This window comes from Pteropus vampyrus, unplaced genomic scaffold (assembly GCF_000151845.1).
Source record: "Pteropus vampyrus isolate Shadow unplaced genomic scaffold, Pvam_2.0 Scaffold33, whole genome shotgun sequence".
In the NCBI taxonomy this organism is placed as follows: Eukaryota; Metazoa; Chordata; class Mammalia; order Chiroptera; family Pteropodidae; genus Pteropus; species Pteropus vampyrus.
The window spans coordinates 3,705,988-3,723,693 of record NW_011888814.1 but is presented as its reverse complement, the minus strand read 5'-3'; the positions used below and the strand labels follow the sequence as shown (position 1 = coordinate 3,723,693).

General features: G+C 33.9%; 1 protein-coding gene across 2 annotated transcripts in view; it reads left to right on the top strand.

Annotated features, from left to right (window-relative positions):
- Positions 1 to 17,706, top strand: part of CADPS2 (calcium dependent secretion activator 2) — a 375,602-nt gene that overhangs the window by 223,438 nt on the left and 134,458 nt on the right. For both annotated transcript variants that reach the window (XM_023528883.1, XM_023528884.1), the window contains exons 9-11: positions 5,634 to 5,742; positions 6,833 to 7,033; positions 15,678 to 15,814. In XM_023528883.1, the coding sequence (XP_023384651.1) occupies positions 5,634 to 5,742; positions 6,833 to 7,033; positions 15,678 to 15,814 (447 nt within the window). The remainder of the gene's footprint in view (positions 1 to 5,633; positions 5,743 to 6,832; positions 7,034 to 15,677; positions 15,815 to 17,706) is intronic.

Sequence of the window (17,706 nt, the reverse complement as noted above, 5' to 3'; positions counted from 1 at the left end):
AGTGAAGAGGTGAAATCCGACAGTACTCTAGTAGGAGACTAAGGGTGATCGATGAGGATTTCCTATCCTTTGGCAAATATCAGACCTTGAAAGATCACTGTTTGTTTAAGGATAGATTTAAAAAGGCGGGAGGCGGGGAGGGAGGGGTAAGGTGGGGGGACTAATGGAGACCAATGAAGAGATTCTATAATATTAAAATCAAATATATTGATTTTATGTTTTCAATAATTTATTAGAAACATGAACTGTATTGAAAAGTTTGTGAAAATGAGAGTTGGCTGAGGTTAAAAAAAGATCTGACAAAAATAAGGCAATAAAAGTAAAAAAAGAAAAAGCAAATTGATACCCACATTTAAGGCAGTAATATACAGAATGAACACAGCATAAATTGAAGTCAGTAATGTAGAAGATAAGAGAGAAGCTCTAAAAATCTGAAGTGGAAATTCTATTCACAGTGACAAATACCCAATATAGCAAAAATCTGCTCATCTAAGTGGCAAGAGAAGAGAACAGATAAACAGAGCAGAAGTAGCAATAAAAGTAACAATAAAAGTAAAAAATTAAAAATAAAAAACATTTCCTGATATTTAAAAGAAATTAGTGTTAAGATAGACTTAACACATTTCAGGAAATTTAGTGAGAAGAGATATTCATCCAAACATTTCTTCCAACAATTTTTTTCAATTAAAAATAATATAGTTCATCAAACATCTCTTTAACACATGATGACAGAAGTCAGTGGAGTTATAGCTATGGAGAATTGATGAGAAATTGCATGACCTGAGAATTTAGTACACATCTAAGAAGTCATTTGTAGATAAAAGCACTGGTGAGATAGTCCCATATAGGTGGAGATTTGGAAATTATACAATTCACCTTCCTGAAAACATTTAAAGGGGAACTGCTGATACTTGAGAAATGAATGACTATAGTATATCAGAAATATAATCTTAAAACATAAAATAATTAAAGACAATAATGATAAAAGATTCCCTGAACTGAAATCAGCAAATTGGAAAATAATTATCCTACTTGTTTTTATTTATCTTTCTTAAATGCGTGTCTATCTCACATTCATTCCAATATTTAATATTAGAAGGGTTTAGTGTCTTTATTTAGAAGTTTTGTGATGTTTTTGTGACCAGAAATATACTCTTGTTTTTATCAATTACTCTGTGGCAAAATAAGTATTATTATCTGTCGTTTCACTTAAAGTTAGTTTCCAACAACCTATTAATGATGTTAAGCAAGGACTTACTGTATATGATTTGTACTTTCAAAAATAACAGATTTTCAAATATGGCTGAATAGAGTATGTATCAAATTGAAATAAGTTGAATTTCATGGAGAAATTAAAAGGCAGGGACTATATGTCAGATACTGTGGCAGCCAGTGAATCAAAAACAAGGAAGCCACACACAAGGAAATGCAGTTAGAAAGGTAAAGGGGACAAGTGTGTGAGGGTTTTGGAAGAAGGAGTAGAGTTTTATAGATTAAGGAATAGTTAGAAAATGGTATTTTAACAGTGAAGGTGACATTTTCCTGCTTGGGAATTCGGGTGAAGAAGTGGATAAAAGTTCATGAGTCTTGTTGGCTAATCTCTCTGGAGTGCCAAACATGGTGGTGGCTATAGATTCCAGCTAGTAGATGCTGGAGGTTTCTGCAAGTCGTGGAAGAAGGACAGACCTTCCTGTGCTCTTCATTTCTCTGCCAGGAAGTTCCAGATTGTTTCTGCAGCGATGTATCTGAGACTTTCCTCTGGTTGGGTTTTTAAGACTCTTCCAAATGAAAGAACAAAATGGGAGGCTTATGGATTATTTGCTCAATATGTTTTCTATTTTGTTAATAATTGATTAGAAAAGCATTTCTTTGTAATAGTCCCTTGATGTCCAATAAGTACCTTTTAATTCTAACACAAATTTGAACATATGTTTGGTTTTATAGACTATATCATAGATTTTATTTTTCCTGGAATGAGGTGAAAAGGCATGTATATTTGAGTCTCTCTCAAATATACAAAAGTTAAATCTATTATTCAGAAACTCTATAAATAAACAAAATTAGAATTAAAGGATTAGCCAAGGATTTAAATTGGTGATCTTGACTAGTCCTCAATGTAATGTTAAAAAAATTTTATGGCAAACCCCTGGAAATGGTAGATAAAATATAATACAAATCTTTTAAAATGAGCAGCTGAACCGGAAGAAGAAAGGAAAACCTCACGAATCAAATAGTGAAGCTTATGAGTTGACATTGAACATTGAAATTGCACTGGGGCTGGAATAGGGTATAATGGGTATTGATGTTGATATGTAGGGACTTGGAGTTTTATGTTCACTCAGACACAGAAAACATAACCTGAGGCATTCTAAAAGTGAAAATTTGGATCAAAGATCTTCTTGTAAGGAATTTAAAACAGCTAGATCTCAGTGACTAGAAGAAAAAAAACTGCCCTTAGGCTAATAAATTTGTGTTTGGCCTTAGGCTTTGAACGAGGAATAAAAATAGCACCAGAGACTCTGTAACTTCAGCCTTTACACAGAGAATGTTGCAGTTCTAATTTATTTTAGCTGAATGTAAAGGAAACAGCCAAGTTAAGAGATTAACATAAAAAATACTTTTGCATCTGACACATAAAAATTTTTTTTTTCTGGAGAGATGAGCGCTTAACCTAGACTTTATAAGATATCCACAGATATAACCATGCTAAATATGAACTCCTATTTAAGAAATACAAAACAGCAAACCAATTATTTACACCTTGGGGAATTTCAGTAATAGAACTAGCATATATAACAGAACTATACAGAATATAAAAAATGTATTTAAGGTCAAAATTTATAAGGAGGTTCAAAAGTATAAGAAAAGAACAAAGTGACAAAAAGAATATAACACTATGAAAAATGAGCAAGCAGATTTGGAATGAGACTGCATAGAACTACTAAAAATTGTAAACAGTCATTGAAGTTACAGCCTTATTAAACAGGTTAAACAGTAGGTTAGAGACATCTGAAGAGGAAGTTAGCCATGTAATTAGTGATTCAGCATTAGTTATAATCTCAGGAAATTACTCATTTTCTCATTGCATGAAAAAAACATAACATATGTAAAGAGGTTAAAAGATATGGAGGAAACCATCTAAAGTTCCAAGATACTTTTGATAGAATTTGAAGAAAGACAGAATAAAGGAAAATGGGACAGACAGTAAAGGAACAAGCTTCTAAAATTGATAAAAGTCATGAATTATAAGATACAAGAAATATAACAAATATTAACCAGGGTAAATTTTAAACTCCTAGAAACTTCACAATGAAACTGCAGAATAATAACAATAAAGATAACATTTAAGAGAAACCAGAGAGAAAAGGTAAATTTGCTAAAAAAAAAAAAAAAAAAAGGCCCACAATGGGACTTTCATCAGACTTTGCAACGTGAACATATAAACCTTCTGACAATGGAATAATATCTTCTAAGTGTCGAAGGATTACTAACCTAAAATACTATATAACCAACTGAACTATCATGCATAAGTAAGCGATGATTAAAAACATATTTTAAAATAAGAAAAAGTGACACAAAAAGCTTTTCCTTCAAGGAAGAAGGAAATTGAACTCAGAATAATGGAGTGTGCGATTCAAGAAACAGTAGCCTTAAAAAAAATGGGTAAAAAAAAAGTGCAACTATAAACAAATATTGACCATATAAAATAACATATCTTAATGAATATTTTTGATTACTAAATATGCTAAATTAAATTCATTCTATGAGATGATTGAGTGGATATTGAAAACTTGAGTGACAAGATCCACAGGTGTCTGAACTTATTCTTCCCAAATAAGGATTAACCTTTTTTCCCCCAAAAATGGAAATAGCTGAACTTCTTTTTATTAAAAAGTAACTCATATTCTTTGGGAAAAAAGTTTCAAGCACTGAAAAGTAATTTTAAATATCTTATCATTTCACCACCCAATAATAATCACTTTTAATATTTTAGTGCGTATCTTTCTATTTATGTGTAAGTCTAGTGTTTACCCAAAAAGCACATGCTACATTTTTTATTTTTAACCTGCTCTTTATGTTATATCTTAGAAATAGTTCCATGATCAGGGGGAAAAAAAAATCTGTCCTATCTCTTTTAATGGCTACATATAGCATTATATTGTGTGGTCCTGCCATAATGCATTTAACCAAACCACTGTTGCTTTTTTTGTTTTTCTAATATGCAATGCTGCAGCAAACATAGTACAGATGCATCTTTAAATACTTTTCTTTTGTTTCTTTGGGATAAGTTTTTCAAAGATTTGCTGGATTGAAGGGAATACATAGTAAATAGTAAGGCTTTGGGTATTAGGGTTCTCCAGAGAGGCCAACAGGCTGGAAACTCAGGCAGGACTTGATGGTGCAGGATTTCCTCTACTCTAGGTAACCTTGGTGTTTGCTCTTATCCGTCACCCCATATTGGTAGATATTAGTTCTTTGTTGAATATACATTTTACATATATCTGCTCTTAGTCTTTGGCATTGCCTTTTAACTTTCTTTATGGTGAATTTCTTAATTTTAATCCAGTCCATGTAATCATTTTTTGTCATAATTAGCTCCTTTTTGAGTCCTCTTTAAGTAATCTTTGTCTATTGAAAGATATTCTTGTGTTTCCTTAGTTTCATTTCATGCTTGAAAGTGTAAAGGGATATAATTCCCAATAACCAAACTTTTCATGGAATTCTGTGTTGTAGGATATTTTGCAATTTAGATATTAACCCACCGCTGGAAAGAGCACCCCCAGCCCTCAATTTTGGAGGGACTTCTAAGACCCTGCTTGTTGTAGCATTCAGCATTCTTTGCTAGAGGTGTGAGCTATTGACCCAAACTGGGCTAATACTGGTACTTTTGTAGCCCATTGGCCACAGTGATTGGTCCAAATATGGCCCTATGACCCACACTGGAACAATTAGAGAGGTGACTACAGAGCTGTCAGCATCTCTTGTTCTAATCCAGTGAGACCTGAGCCCAGGAACCTGGAGCCATTTCCACAAGAGTAGCAGAATGGAGAGAGCAGATCTCCGTGACGTGAAGTCACTGGCTCCCTAAAATTTACTCCACCCGAGACTTTCCTGTGCATTTGGTATGCGGGCCGATAAATTACCAAATTTTATTGAGATCTCTCTTTTTTTTTTTTTCACTTTAGTTAAAAGTCTTGAAATAAGTATGCTTGAAAATATGGCTCCATTATATAAATTTGAGAATGCTCATAATATATCTCACTCTTAGAGATTCACAACATATCTTAGCAAATTAAAGAACATAAGAAAATCTGCGGTAAAGGAAGCCTGCTTATCTTAATTTAACCTGGTAATTCCTGAACTTGCTTTTAACATAAATACTTGTTTATGGTGTTTCTACCAACATCTCAGAGACTCTTGGTCAGTGGACCATTGATTTGGGAGATGCTGGATCATAGTAACTGCAAGCTGACAAATGAAAGGTGCTTTAATTCAGAGTTAGGTTTTAAAAAATGCTAACATTTAAATATGCAAATGATGTTATTTTTCAGTTAGACAAAGAGTCTTCCGATAAAGAAAAATCTAAAATATAAATTTAATGCAACCAATCTGCAAACCTTTTTCTCATGCAGGTGAGCCAGTATACCTTTGCTATGTGCAGTTACAGAGAAAAAAAGTCTGAACCACAGGAATTAATGCAGCTTGAAGGATACACTGTGGATTACACAGATCCCCACCCAGGTAATTCTGAGTCAAATCACTTTCTCTTCCATTCATGTTTTCATGAAATTCTCATAAATATCTTGTATCTGTTCTAATTTCAATATCCACTCAATGAATGGGGTGCATATTTTACTTATATACTAGGACAAGAATTGACGAAATTCACATTATATCTTTTATGGACTAGTTTTAGCCATAACTCATCATCTCTCTTATCTTAGTACACGGATGAAATATAGGAAAGTTACTGTAATAGAAAAATTATATGAGAAACATCAATGCTTACATAAACTTCTTTAATGGAAAGTAAAAAGATATAAGAGACAGGAATAGGGAAAGAAATGGCAAATATACTATATATAATATGTTATTACATATTATAATATGTTATTATATATTCTACCAATTGTCTCCACAATGACAAATTCTTATACTTCTCTCCTTCCCTCCATATTAATATTTACTATAGTACTGGACACTTGGTATCCAAAATTGGTGAGAGAGTGAGCAAATGAAAGAATATATAGAGATTAGTGAAATTAATAAAATGATATTAAGAAAAGGAGATGATAATAAATATAGAGATTAAGAAGTTCATATAGGGAAATTAAAAATAGAAATTTGTGATCACATTCGTTAATCAGTCATTTAAAAATTCAAAATATCCTCTGTGAATTTTGCAAAAGATAATATACTGTACAATATAAGTATCATTTTTGTCTTATCTGTATTTTCCACTAAACTCATATATTTCTCCTGCATATGGAATGAGAAACATGCCAACTGATAAACAGTCACTTCACGTTCTCCTCTGGAGTGAAATATCAGACTATTCTATGCACTTCTGTGGGATAGGTTTGTGTGTCTTGCCATGGACTATTTATTTCCTTCAATTATTTTTATTTTTCGAAGTGATATGATAATTTAAACCTTTCTCTTACTGTTTCTCCTTCAATTCTTCAATTGTGGGTTTGATCCTCAACTAAAAATCATTTAAAGTATTGAGCTGCTAATATCAAATCAGTTTTTTTTCATGAGATCATTTAGAGAATGAGATTAAATTCTGCCAATTGTGTAAGTTTTTAATGATGTCTTTCTTCCTCCACAGGTCTTCAGGGTGGTCGCGTGTTCTTTAATGCTGTTAAAGAAGGAGACACTGTTATATTTGCCAGTGATGACGAGCAGGATAGAATATTATGGGTTCAAGCCATGTATAGGGCCACAGGTCAATCTTATAAACCCATTCCTGCAAGTCAAACCCAGAAGCCGAATTCTAAAGGAGGAACTCTCCATGCAGATTCTCAGCTTTGTGAGTTTTGTTAAGAAAATAATTTGATTATCAATTAATAACCTTAATAAGGTATAAAATTGTCTGAGGCAAATTTGTTCAGTATTATAGTTTATATCATTAACTGATTCCTAATTGAATAAAAATGGTTCATATTAGTAGTCATAGAATCAGTTACCTAATTTTTCACACAGATTTAGAGTAAATGGTGCCAGTGGTTTCCAGTCATGAATTTGCCAAGCATTGGGGTATCTCTGAGAATCTCAAGAACATATAAGAAAGTTCTCCAAAACTTCTCAAAAGAAAATTTGTTTTACCTTTTTGTAATTTTAACTTATGTGCCCTATAGACATTGGAAAAGTATTGCAAAATCAAATTGGCCCTGATAAGATTTCAGAATACCAAAAGGATGACCCATCACTCTCTAGAGTTGTTCTTAACTCAGAAGGTTAATAGGAATATTTTCTGTTATAAATTGATAAAAAAGGATAAGTCATCAAGCCAACATTCCTTTTCTAAATACCTGTATGCTAATTTAAATCGTTAAGAACTATATTTTTCATTTGAATTTACAAGTGATTAATAACAAATTATATAATAATGATAGAAACATTTTCCAACATAACTTTAATAATCATTAGACCAAACGTTCTAACTTGTTATGTTCCTTTGTCAAACTTTTCTGGTTTTCATCATTTTCTGTATGCTAATTTAAATCGTTAAGAACTATATTTTTCATTTGAATTTACAAGTGATTAATAACAAATTATATAATAATGATAGAAACATTTTCCAACATAGCTTTAATAATCATTAGACCAAACGTTCTAACTTGTTATATTCCTTTGTCAAACTTTTCTGGTTTCTCCTGTGATAAATCAGTTTGTCTATAACTTTAAGCTCAAATTGTCACTTTTTAATCGGCACCCTTTTACTCTTAAGATTCTCCTCTAAGGAAGTAACATCTTGACATGCATTGTTTTATTCTCCTACTTTTTATGCATCAAATAACTACTCTCTTTTTAGGCACCCTTCAGTATCACATCTGGGCATCTTAGAGGCACTTTAAACCAAATAATTAAAGATGGAATATGAGCTCAGCTCCAGTCACCTTTGTGCTTTAGGGTTTAAATTATCACAGTTCATATTCATGTGATATTTGCACTTCGTGCATAGTATATGGGCCTTATAATAGCATCCTTCTGTTTCTTCCCTCCTGGCCTCCAGACTATTCTTGTTATACGCTTAACTTCTTCTATTGGAAATCCCACAGTACATTGCTGCTATTATTATCATCATCATCATCCATCATCATCATTATTGTTATTTCCCTAAACAATTAGCTTTTAGAGAAATTTAAATAAGATGAAACAATTATAGACTTATCCACGTGGTTACCACTTCTAGCACTCTTCATTCTCTCATAATGATATTTTAGTTCTTCCTGAAGGTCATCCTTTAACTTTTTGTGCAGTGCAGATCTGATGGTGATGCATTCTTTTATATATATATATGAAAAAATCTTTACTTTTATTTTGAAAGATTTTTTTTCTTTCAGTAATTTAAAGATTTTGCTCCACTCTCTGCTTTTTATTTTTTTCTGAGGAGAAATGTACTATCATTGTTCATTCCTTTCTACATAATGTGTCTTTTTCCCCCTCTAGCTGCTTTAAAGATTTTCTCTTTACGCTGGTTTTGAGCAGTTTGATTATGATGTGCCTTGGTGTAGTTTTCTTCATGAAAATGTTCTTCACCTTTATTCTGAGACACAGTTAAAGTTAAGTTACTTGGAAACAGTTTGATCCTTTCAGGTTTTACTTTTAAGTTTTGTTAGATAGGACCGAACAATTCTAAGCCAGGTTTAATTTTCCCCACTTCTAGACCAAATTCTTCTTAAGGATTGTTATTTACGACCTCTGAATTTTGAGGTTTTATATTCTGACTGTTGGGGACAAGTACTGTTCCGGGTTCTGTGTGAGTTTTGAGCGGTGTCTTCTGTAATCCTTTAGGGTGACACTTTCCCTGGCCTCAGGTAGTTGCCACCTCACATACATGAGGTGGTTAGTATTCAACCAACTACTGAAGGGGGTTGGGGAAGGGAACAGTACCCTTCCCTGCAGACTCGGCCATCTTGGCCTTCCGGAAGTGTCAGCTTCATCTCAACTCAGGGAAACCACTAGCTCTTCCTGGATGCTTGCTCCCTGTGCCGCAGCTTTGAAAGTTTCTCCTGGTATTCTCCTGGGGAAACTGTAAGCCTCACCTCATTGGTTTCCCATCCTCCTATGTTGCCTGATGTCCAATGGTTTGAGAACTGTTTTTTCATATATCTTTTTCTGAATTTTTAGTTGTTTCAGGTAGGAAGGTAAATCTGTTTTCAGTTACACCACTCTAACTAGAAGAATGATTGCTTCTTAAAAGTCAGAACATAATTTCTTAGCCTTGACACTATTAACATTCTGGACCAGATAATTCTTTGTTTCAGGGGTTTGGGGAAGGTCTCCTGTGTATTTTAGGATGTCTCGCATCATCCCTGGCTTCTGCCCACTAGATGCCAGTAGCACACCCCCATCCCCACCTAGGTCTGGCGAAACATTGCCAAATGTTCCAGAGAGCAGGGTCGAAGATGGGGAAGAATCACCTCCATTTGAGAACCACTGAGTTACAGTGACTTGAATATTATTTTTGTAAAACTGCCTTTCTCATTCACTTGTGTTGACATCCTAAGTGCAAGGAATACCCAAGGAGTGTGATGAGCTCATGGGTATCATCCATCTTGCATGCAAAGGCAAGAAAAGAGGTCCAGAACTGCTGGCCTGGAGCATTAAGGCCATGACTACATGATACAGAATTAATGAATTAAAGATCTAATAATCTGTTCATTCACATAGCCACGTAATCTCTTTTTAGCAAAACCTTCTACTGTTAGATATCAGTGTATCATCAAGGCAGTGTTGATCGGGCGAAGTGAAACTGAATTTTCTAGCCGCTTGATTAACGTTCTAAAAAAGCTAAACTTGTTATGAAAAGCCAAACTGTTTCAGTTGTGTTAACAACAGCTTGCTTGTATCCCAGGCTTTTAGTAAAGTTTTCTATTAGAGCAGACTCTGCTGTTTTATCTTTCTTGAAGGAAAAGAAGGAAGGAAGGAAAGGAAAGGGAAGGAAGGAAGGGAGGGAGGGAGGGAGGGAGGAAGAGAGGGAGGAAGGGAGGGAGGAAGGGAGGGAAGGAAGAAGGAAGGGAAGAAGGAAGGAAGGAGGCAGGGAGCGGGGAGGGAGAAAGGAAGGAAAGAAGGGAGGGAGGGAGGAAGGAAGGGAGGGAGGGAGGGAGGAAGGGAAAGAGTGGGGATGGGAGGGCCGATGGGGGATGGGGGGATAGGAGGAGGAAAGTGTGTTTGTGCCTCATGTGAAGGAGAATACTGACCGTGACCTCTATCAGAGGTATCCTTGGGCTGCTCCACGGAGTTCTGCCTTCGTGTTTTCCTCCCTTTTTTGACTTCCATAGCATTCCTCTTCCTCTTTTCTTGATCTTTGCTTGGAGAACAACTTTTTAGAGTTATTAATAGAAACCAAGAGAATAATAAAATTAATATGACTAGTTATAGAAATAAATATGTTCCTAACCCACTTAAATATGCTTTGTTTTTCATTTCTTTGCTGATCAATAGCTGGTAAGGGTAAGTATTTTCATGATTTTTTTTTTTTTTTTTGGCGGTGGGGTGTTGCTTCACTGAATTAAAATTTTTATAACGATATGATTTTTGAAGGAATATCATGACCTTGTTTACAATGTCAGTCTCCTACTTTCTGGGCAAACCCTGAATTTTTAGGTTAACCATAATTTATAAAACAAAAATGTTATCTATCATTCCTGTGGGCATAAAGGTAATGGTTATGAAAGTGTTAACAATGACATGCAAAAAAATTGCTCAGTAAGTTAGATGGAGAAATGCTAAATTATGTATGTGATATTATTTTCACTAAGTAAAAAAAAAGCATTAATAAATAGGTAGAATTTTACGAAAACATTCACAGTAGATGAGTTAAGTGCAAGGACCAGCTGCTAATCCATTTCCTCTTCTGAGTTTTTTGAAGTATCTGTATTATAACGTTAAAAAAGAAAACTCATTTTTAAAACTAGGTATACTGAATGTTTAGAGATAGTCTGAACAAAATAACAAATTTATCAAATCTAACTTATTAGAACACAACATTACTATCTTTTCTTAAGACATAAATAATGGTATATATTTATAGATGTCTCGGATAAGTGAATCTATTCTACTTCTCTATTTCTTTGACTCTCAAGATATATAGAAATTCTAAGGAAATAGGGCAAGCTTAAGAGCCAGGAATTGTGCTGCTGTCCAATTTTTTTTTATCAAACAGTGCACTGCCTTTTGCCTGACTAACAGACATTCTTTGTATAATCTATCCTTACCTTCTTTTCGATTTTAAGTCAATTTTTTATCCTTTATTATTTTATTTTATGAGCTAATTTTCCTGATTGATCTAATAAGTTAAATTTCACACTTCATAGGTAAATTTGTCTTACTTTACATTAAATATATTATTTCAAATAAATGTTGAATATTGGTTTGCGTGGCCTATGATTCTAGGTCTGTATGTGTTGATTAAAATTGTCATCATGTGAAAATATTATGTTATTTGCTGCAGAAAGCAAGATGTGTAAATCTATACATCAGTTTTTAATCAGTTTAACAAAAACAAGCTAAGAAATTATTCGGGTCAATAATAGAGGTGTGAACAAACTTCTAATTAATACATCTATCAAGCATTTCTCCTCAGTCTTCAGCATGAAACATGTATACGTAAAACAAACATAGAAACCAGGCTGATCTACTTAAAATTTTAACAGCTATATGTGTGCTATTAAAAGAAGAATAGTTCATACTTCTCTGTGCCACTTTTAACTTCCTATAAATTTTCAAGCTCAGTGAGAGTCTGAGCTAAAAGGAAAGTATAATCAGACATAGAGAGCCATACAGAGCCAGGCTGCAGGCAAGCTCCTTAACATCGGACAGTTGGGCAAGCTCCTTAACATCGGGCAGTTTTAAACGAAGTTACTATGTTTCAAAAGGTTCATTGCTGCTTAGTTCAGCGGACAGTTTTGCGGAGGACGTGGTAAGCGCTTAACCAACAGGACCCTCTTTCTGAGCCCTTTAGGGGCCTGAGTCCCAGGTTTTGACACCTCTGTGGTCCCAGTGCTAGTGCATGGCCCCCTTCTCTTCAGTCTCCTTGTTCCTTCCCCTGTTTCTCCTCCTCCTGATCTCTCACAGCACCAGGAGCGGAGGAGAAAAAAAAGTAGCATCTTTCAAAATTAGTTGCACAGGAAAGAAAAATTTAGCTTAATGTTTTTCCCATCTCACATTCTGAACTCCGATTTAGATCACTCTTGGCATTTGGGTTCTGAGCACACAGGGGGCAGCTGTGGTCAGTGCCCACTGAATAGCCTCCTCCACAGTGGGGTCTACCAGCTTGCTAATAGTCTTCACACTGTTTTCTTTGCTAGCTGTTTTCAAGTCGGCATTAACTGTCTAAATGGGTACTGTCAGCCTATTTATTCTTTTCTCTTGACTTCCAACAGCTATTACCCTAATGAAAAATTTAAATTTCCATTTGAATAAAGCCTCTATAATTCCTTAAAGCTGTAGCAAATAGTAATCTTTCTCAGTTTGGTTTTTATTTCATCTACTTTTACCATACCCGGTGACAGTACCACTTAAAGATGCTGGAGCATATATACCCAGCTGTTACCATAGAAACTCTCCACCAGTATCCTCAATTACCATGTCCAACATCTGTAGTTAGTCCATAGGTTAATCATCACAATTTATGACAGTTTTATAGTATATCGTTTAAGCGCATATCTTGTGGGTTTCTTTTGATAATTTTCTTATACTATTTCAGAAGACAAACTGAACTGAAATTTGGCATTATCAGTAAACATTTGATCGTGCCATGAATAATTTTCCATTTAAAATTAGTCACTGTAATTTTGGGTTACACTGTCTCCAAGCCTTGGATTTGGTTATGTTATTGATTGAAATCACATTTTCCATTTGATCTAGATGATACCTCTCTATATCTTAAGAGTTAAATGTAGATATGCCTACAGAAGACTATATGAAAATATTCTTTTATGAAAATAAGAAGCTAGATAATATTTTAATGATAGCTGATTTCCTATTTTAGTTCATGAGAGAATTTTAAAGTGAAAGATTTCTCATACAGGGGGATCAAAACTGTTGCCTTTTCAATTTATTTTTAAATCTTTATAAATTCATGGAAAGTAATGGAATAATGCTGCATGATAACATATATTTGCATAAAATATTTTGAATTGTGCTTAAGACACAGAAAGGAAGAAGTAGAAACGATTGGTCTTTACAGCCTGGGTTTTGAAGGCGGGATAATCTCTAAGAGTACATTTCACCTTCATAGAATTATAGCCCCAGAGAGATTGTAGGGTTTGTTTTTTTTTTAATTGAATTTTTAGAGTGCTTGTTTTCTCAGTCAATATAGAATCCGTATGTGTGATTTAAGTTACTATCACGAATATTATTTTTATCACTAATGGTAGTTGTTGGAAAATTTTATATTCATGTGTGTGATTCAGAAAGGTTTGTCACATTGATAAATATGTGGAGTTATGTTTCATGAGGAAAATACTTCATAAAGTACTTTCATTTTTGAAAACAATATTGAACTGTAGAAATGAACCATAGATTCATTTTTTCCAGGAACTTATATATTTTAAAGACTATACCTATAATTTTGAGATACAAATTTGCTTCTACAAACCTTTATAAGTAAAAGGAGAATTATGGATTTTTTTTTCTCTAAACTTTATTACATATCCTGTTCTCAACAGACAAGCCATCAATGGACACTATTTTTAACTTCTTATTATGACCTTCTCTAGTAAAAGAAATAATAAAATTCAGCAAATATTAAAAAAAACTAGTAACTTAATTTCATAAAGATGATACTAAAACATTTTTTTACTCAGAAAACTAAAGATTCTAAGACAAATTCTTTAAATCATAATTAATTTTCTGATTTTTTATATATGCCTTGCATTTTTCCGTATTCTGCCTCCTCATTTGATATTATTTTACATTATCATATATTTAACTTTATATTAAAAGATGAGGCATAAGAATAAAATACGAGATGCTGAATTGTCCCATTTCTCAGTTCAGGAAAAGCAGTTTGTTCATCTATTTAACACTAATTTACCACGTGTAATGTATTCAATCATTCAGATAAGTAATTTTTAAATATAAAAGAATCCTTATGCTACTTTCTTCATGGATTATTATAACCTCATACTTTACATCATCTGCGAACAGCCACTCATTACTTGCTGCATTCACTTTTGATATTGATGTGAGATAATACATTAGTTTGTATATCCTCTTTTTTTGAAATGTGATTCTGAAGACCCTTCAACTTGAATTATATAGTTCTTCCATCCACAAATATGGCTGAAAGTTGAAGTTGACATGGATCAATATGATCTGGGCTAAATATCTAAATGTGACTGATTATGTTAGCATCATGTCCACAGATCGATATTGAGTTTTATTATGAGCCTGACTCTGTAATTGGGTTTAATCAATAAACTTTTGTCTCCTTTTTTTTTTGCAACTTTAGGATTTTACCATATAGGTTTTAAAAACTACATTTAGCTTACATTTAGGACTCTGCTTCTTGTGATGACCAGAAATGAGATCTATCTGTTAATTTTAAGGAACAATGGAGCCTCAGCTTTACCATTGTGAGGAGAGCCCACTTTTATCTTGATAACTGGTTGCTTGCCCAATACGCACGACATTTCTAACAGCACTAATGTAGCAACACCCCAGCACTTCTTTTGGGTGGTGTGTGGCTCTTTCTCTCAATCCTTAGTAAATAACTCACATTGAAGACTTTGACAAAACCTACCATTAATGAAAGCAATCATAAAAGCTTGCCTTTTGATAAACCCGCAGGGTCTACAGGCGTTGAAAGATGCAATCTGTAAAGAACAATAAATTTGGGCCTTTGATTGAAGTGCCATTTGGGACGTTATGCTTTGTCTGCATATTTGCACAAACATGATGCTCCCTTTTTCATGTTTCTTAAACTTGAAGCTCGAGAGCATTCATTGCCATTTCTGCATTAAGGTTGATCCCATTAAAAGCTCCATAAAAAAAAAAAAAAAGACTGGAAGTGATCCAGCTGACGCTCGTATGTTCATTTCTGCCCTAGTTTGCCATTTGGAAAGCAGGCTTCTGGCCATCATTGCAGTTTTTTATGAATAGACTTGGGTTCTTTTCCAGTCAGTTCCTTCAGTCATTATGTACTTAAAATGTACCTTTTCTTAAAATTAAAAAATAAGATGATTTCTGTGATGGATATTAAAAGGAGCTTTGAATAAAAATAGGGTTAACCCATTCCAAATGATTTGCGAATTTTTTTCGTTCGTTTTCATTTAGGCCCCTAAAAAATTGCAATTTATGTTCGTATGGTGAATTCTTGACATAATACTTTATGTAATAGAAGGTTGCCTTCTACATTTTGTGTTTGTCAAAAACTGCTTGTTATTTGCCCGTTATTAAGCCAGAAAAATAAATGTATTATGTATGCTTTTCTAAATTTACAGATGCAGACCGTTTTCAGAAACACGGTATGGATGAGTTTATTTCTGCGAATCCTTGCAAGCTTGACCACGCCTTCCTTTTTAGAATACTTCAGAGGCAGACTTTGGATCACAGACTGAATGATTCCTATTCTTGCCTGGTGAGTACAAGTCTGTCTGTTTAGTACCCTATAGGGTATAATTAAAGAGGTTTAAAAGTGAGAAATGCTTGTTATGAAGCAACGTTTTCTTCCTGACTCGTTTAATAACTGTAGTTGGAATTAGGGATGAAGGATTCCAATCGATTGCTTCCCAATTTGAAAATTATACACTTGAAGACCACTGCTGTGCCACTCAATAGACAGGAGAATAGACTCTGAACTGTGGTTTATCAGTCCCTCCGGAGAAGGCTGAATGAAAATAGAAGGCTTTAATGAACATTTAAAAAACCTGTGCGATAGAATTTACTGACAACTGTACAGACATTTTTAAGGTTTAAGTTCTGTTCACCAAATGTTGATATCTTTCATTTCTCTCTTTTGTTCCTAGAAAGACAACCTAAGTGACAAGGGAAAGAAACAGTGGGATAAACAATAAGACAGGGGCTAGATGTAACAGAGGAAAGCTTTAGTTTCATCTAATCCTCAAAGGATCATTTCAATTCCTTAAAAAGAAAGAAAAAGGAATTGAATTGAGTAGCTAAACTGCTACCTGGTATGGGTTGAAACCAACCAAAATTTGCGATACCAAATATAATTTACTTTTAGAAGGATTGCCGACTCTTCAGTATAGGGGCGTTAAGCTATAGCCTAGGAATTAGATGTGCCTCTTCAAGGATTTATATTGTTAGTAGCAATTCTGGAATTTTTCCAGCCAGAATATGCCTGTTTCTATAACCATTTAGTCTCTTGGCTGAACATTATGCAATAAAGTTACATTCTCTTTAAAATAAGATTTCAGAAAGAATGTGCTCCCAGCTCATCAGAGGTGTTTCAATAGACAAGAAAAATGAAACTTATTATCATGATCACACTGATGGTCCATTAATTCATTTCTAGATTCTTCATTAAGTGCTCGTTATTCAACGTGTAATTATATAGTTTAAACCTAATCTAGCCCGTTCTTTACAATTACATGGAGAGTAAAATAAATCACAAAGCCTTTGATATCTTTCCATAGACAAGCACACATGGAGTGAACATTAGTAAGGGACACTTTGCTCTTAGATTCTATTCAGTGGAGTTAGTTACTGAATACTGACTCCAGAAGTTGTTTTGATTATGTGGATGACCCCACGCGTCACATGGAGTCTGAGGAAGACACTGCAGTGTGTCTTCATTGGCACCTAGTGGATAATGAATATGGGGTGATTAGAAAGAGAGTTTGGAGACAGGATAACCCTGGATGTAAATCATGACTCAACAACTGATTTGCAGTATGGTCTACAGCAATTCACTGAACATCTCTGAACTTTAGCTTTTATATTTGTAGCATGGAGATCATAGTAACTACCATACGTGGTGGTTCTAAATATTAAAGACATATTATGTGTAGTATGTCTAGCACATTGCCTGTACCATCACCATAGTAAATATTTTGGTGGTGTTTTTTTGTTCTCTTCCTCCTTTTCTTTATTGCAGTTTATCTTCCTACATTTCTCACCATTCTTTTCCTTGTCTTACAAAATCATCTTGTCCCCTTTTAAAACCCTCCATTCCCCTTTTTTTTCATCTTAAGTCAATCCAAATAGATCCATATGATACATGAAAACATTTTATAAAACAAATACTAACTTTGTTATATTCATCACAGAAAGACAGATAGAATGAGGACAGTGTTCCAAATATTTAAATCCTCAGTACGTGTTTACCACTGCTAGACTTATTGGAATTTTCTTTTGGTTCACTTTATAAAATGCTTTTGGTAACTAGGCAATTTCAATTACAGTATCTGCTTTGCCATTCTCTTTTTAATTGATTCATACAGAAATTGCAACTTTTGGAATGTCACTCTTTGTGAATGACAATTTAGATAAATTTGACTAATTTTGAAT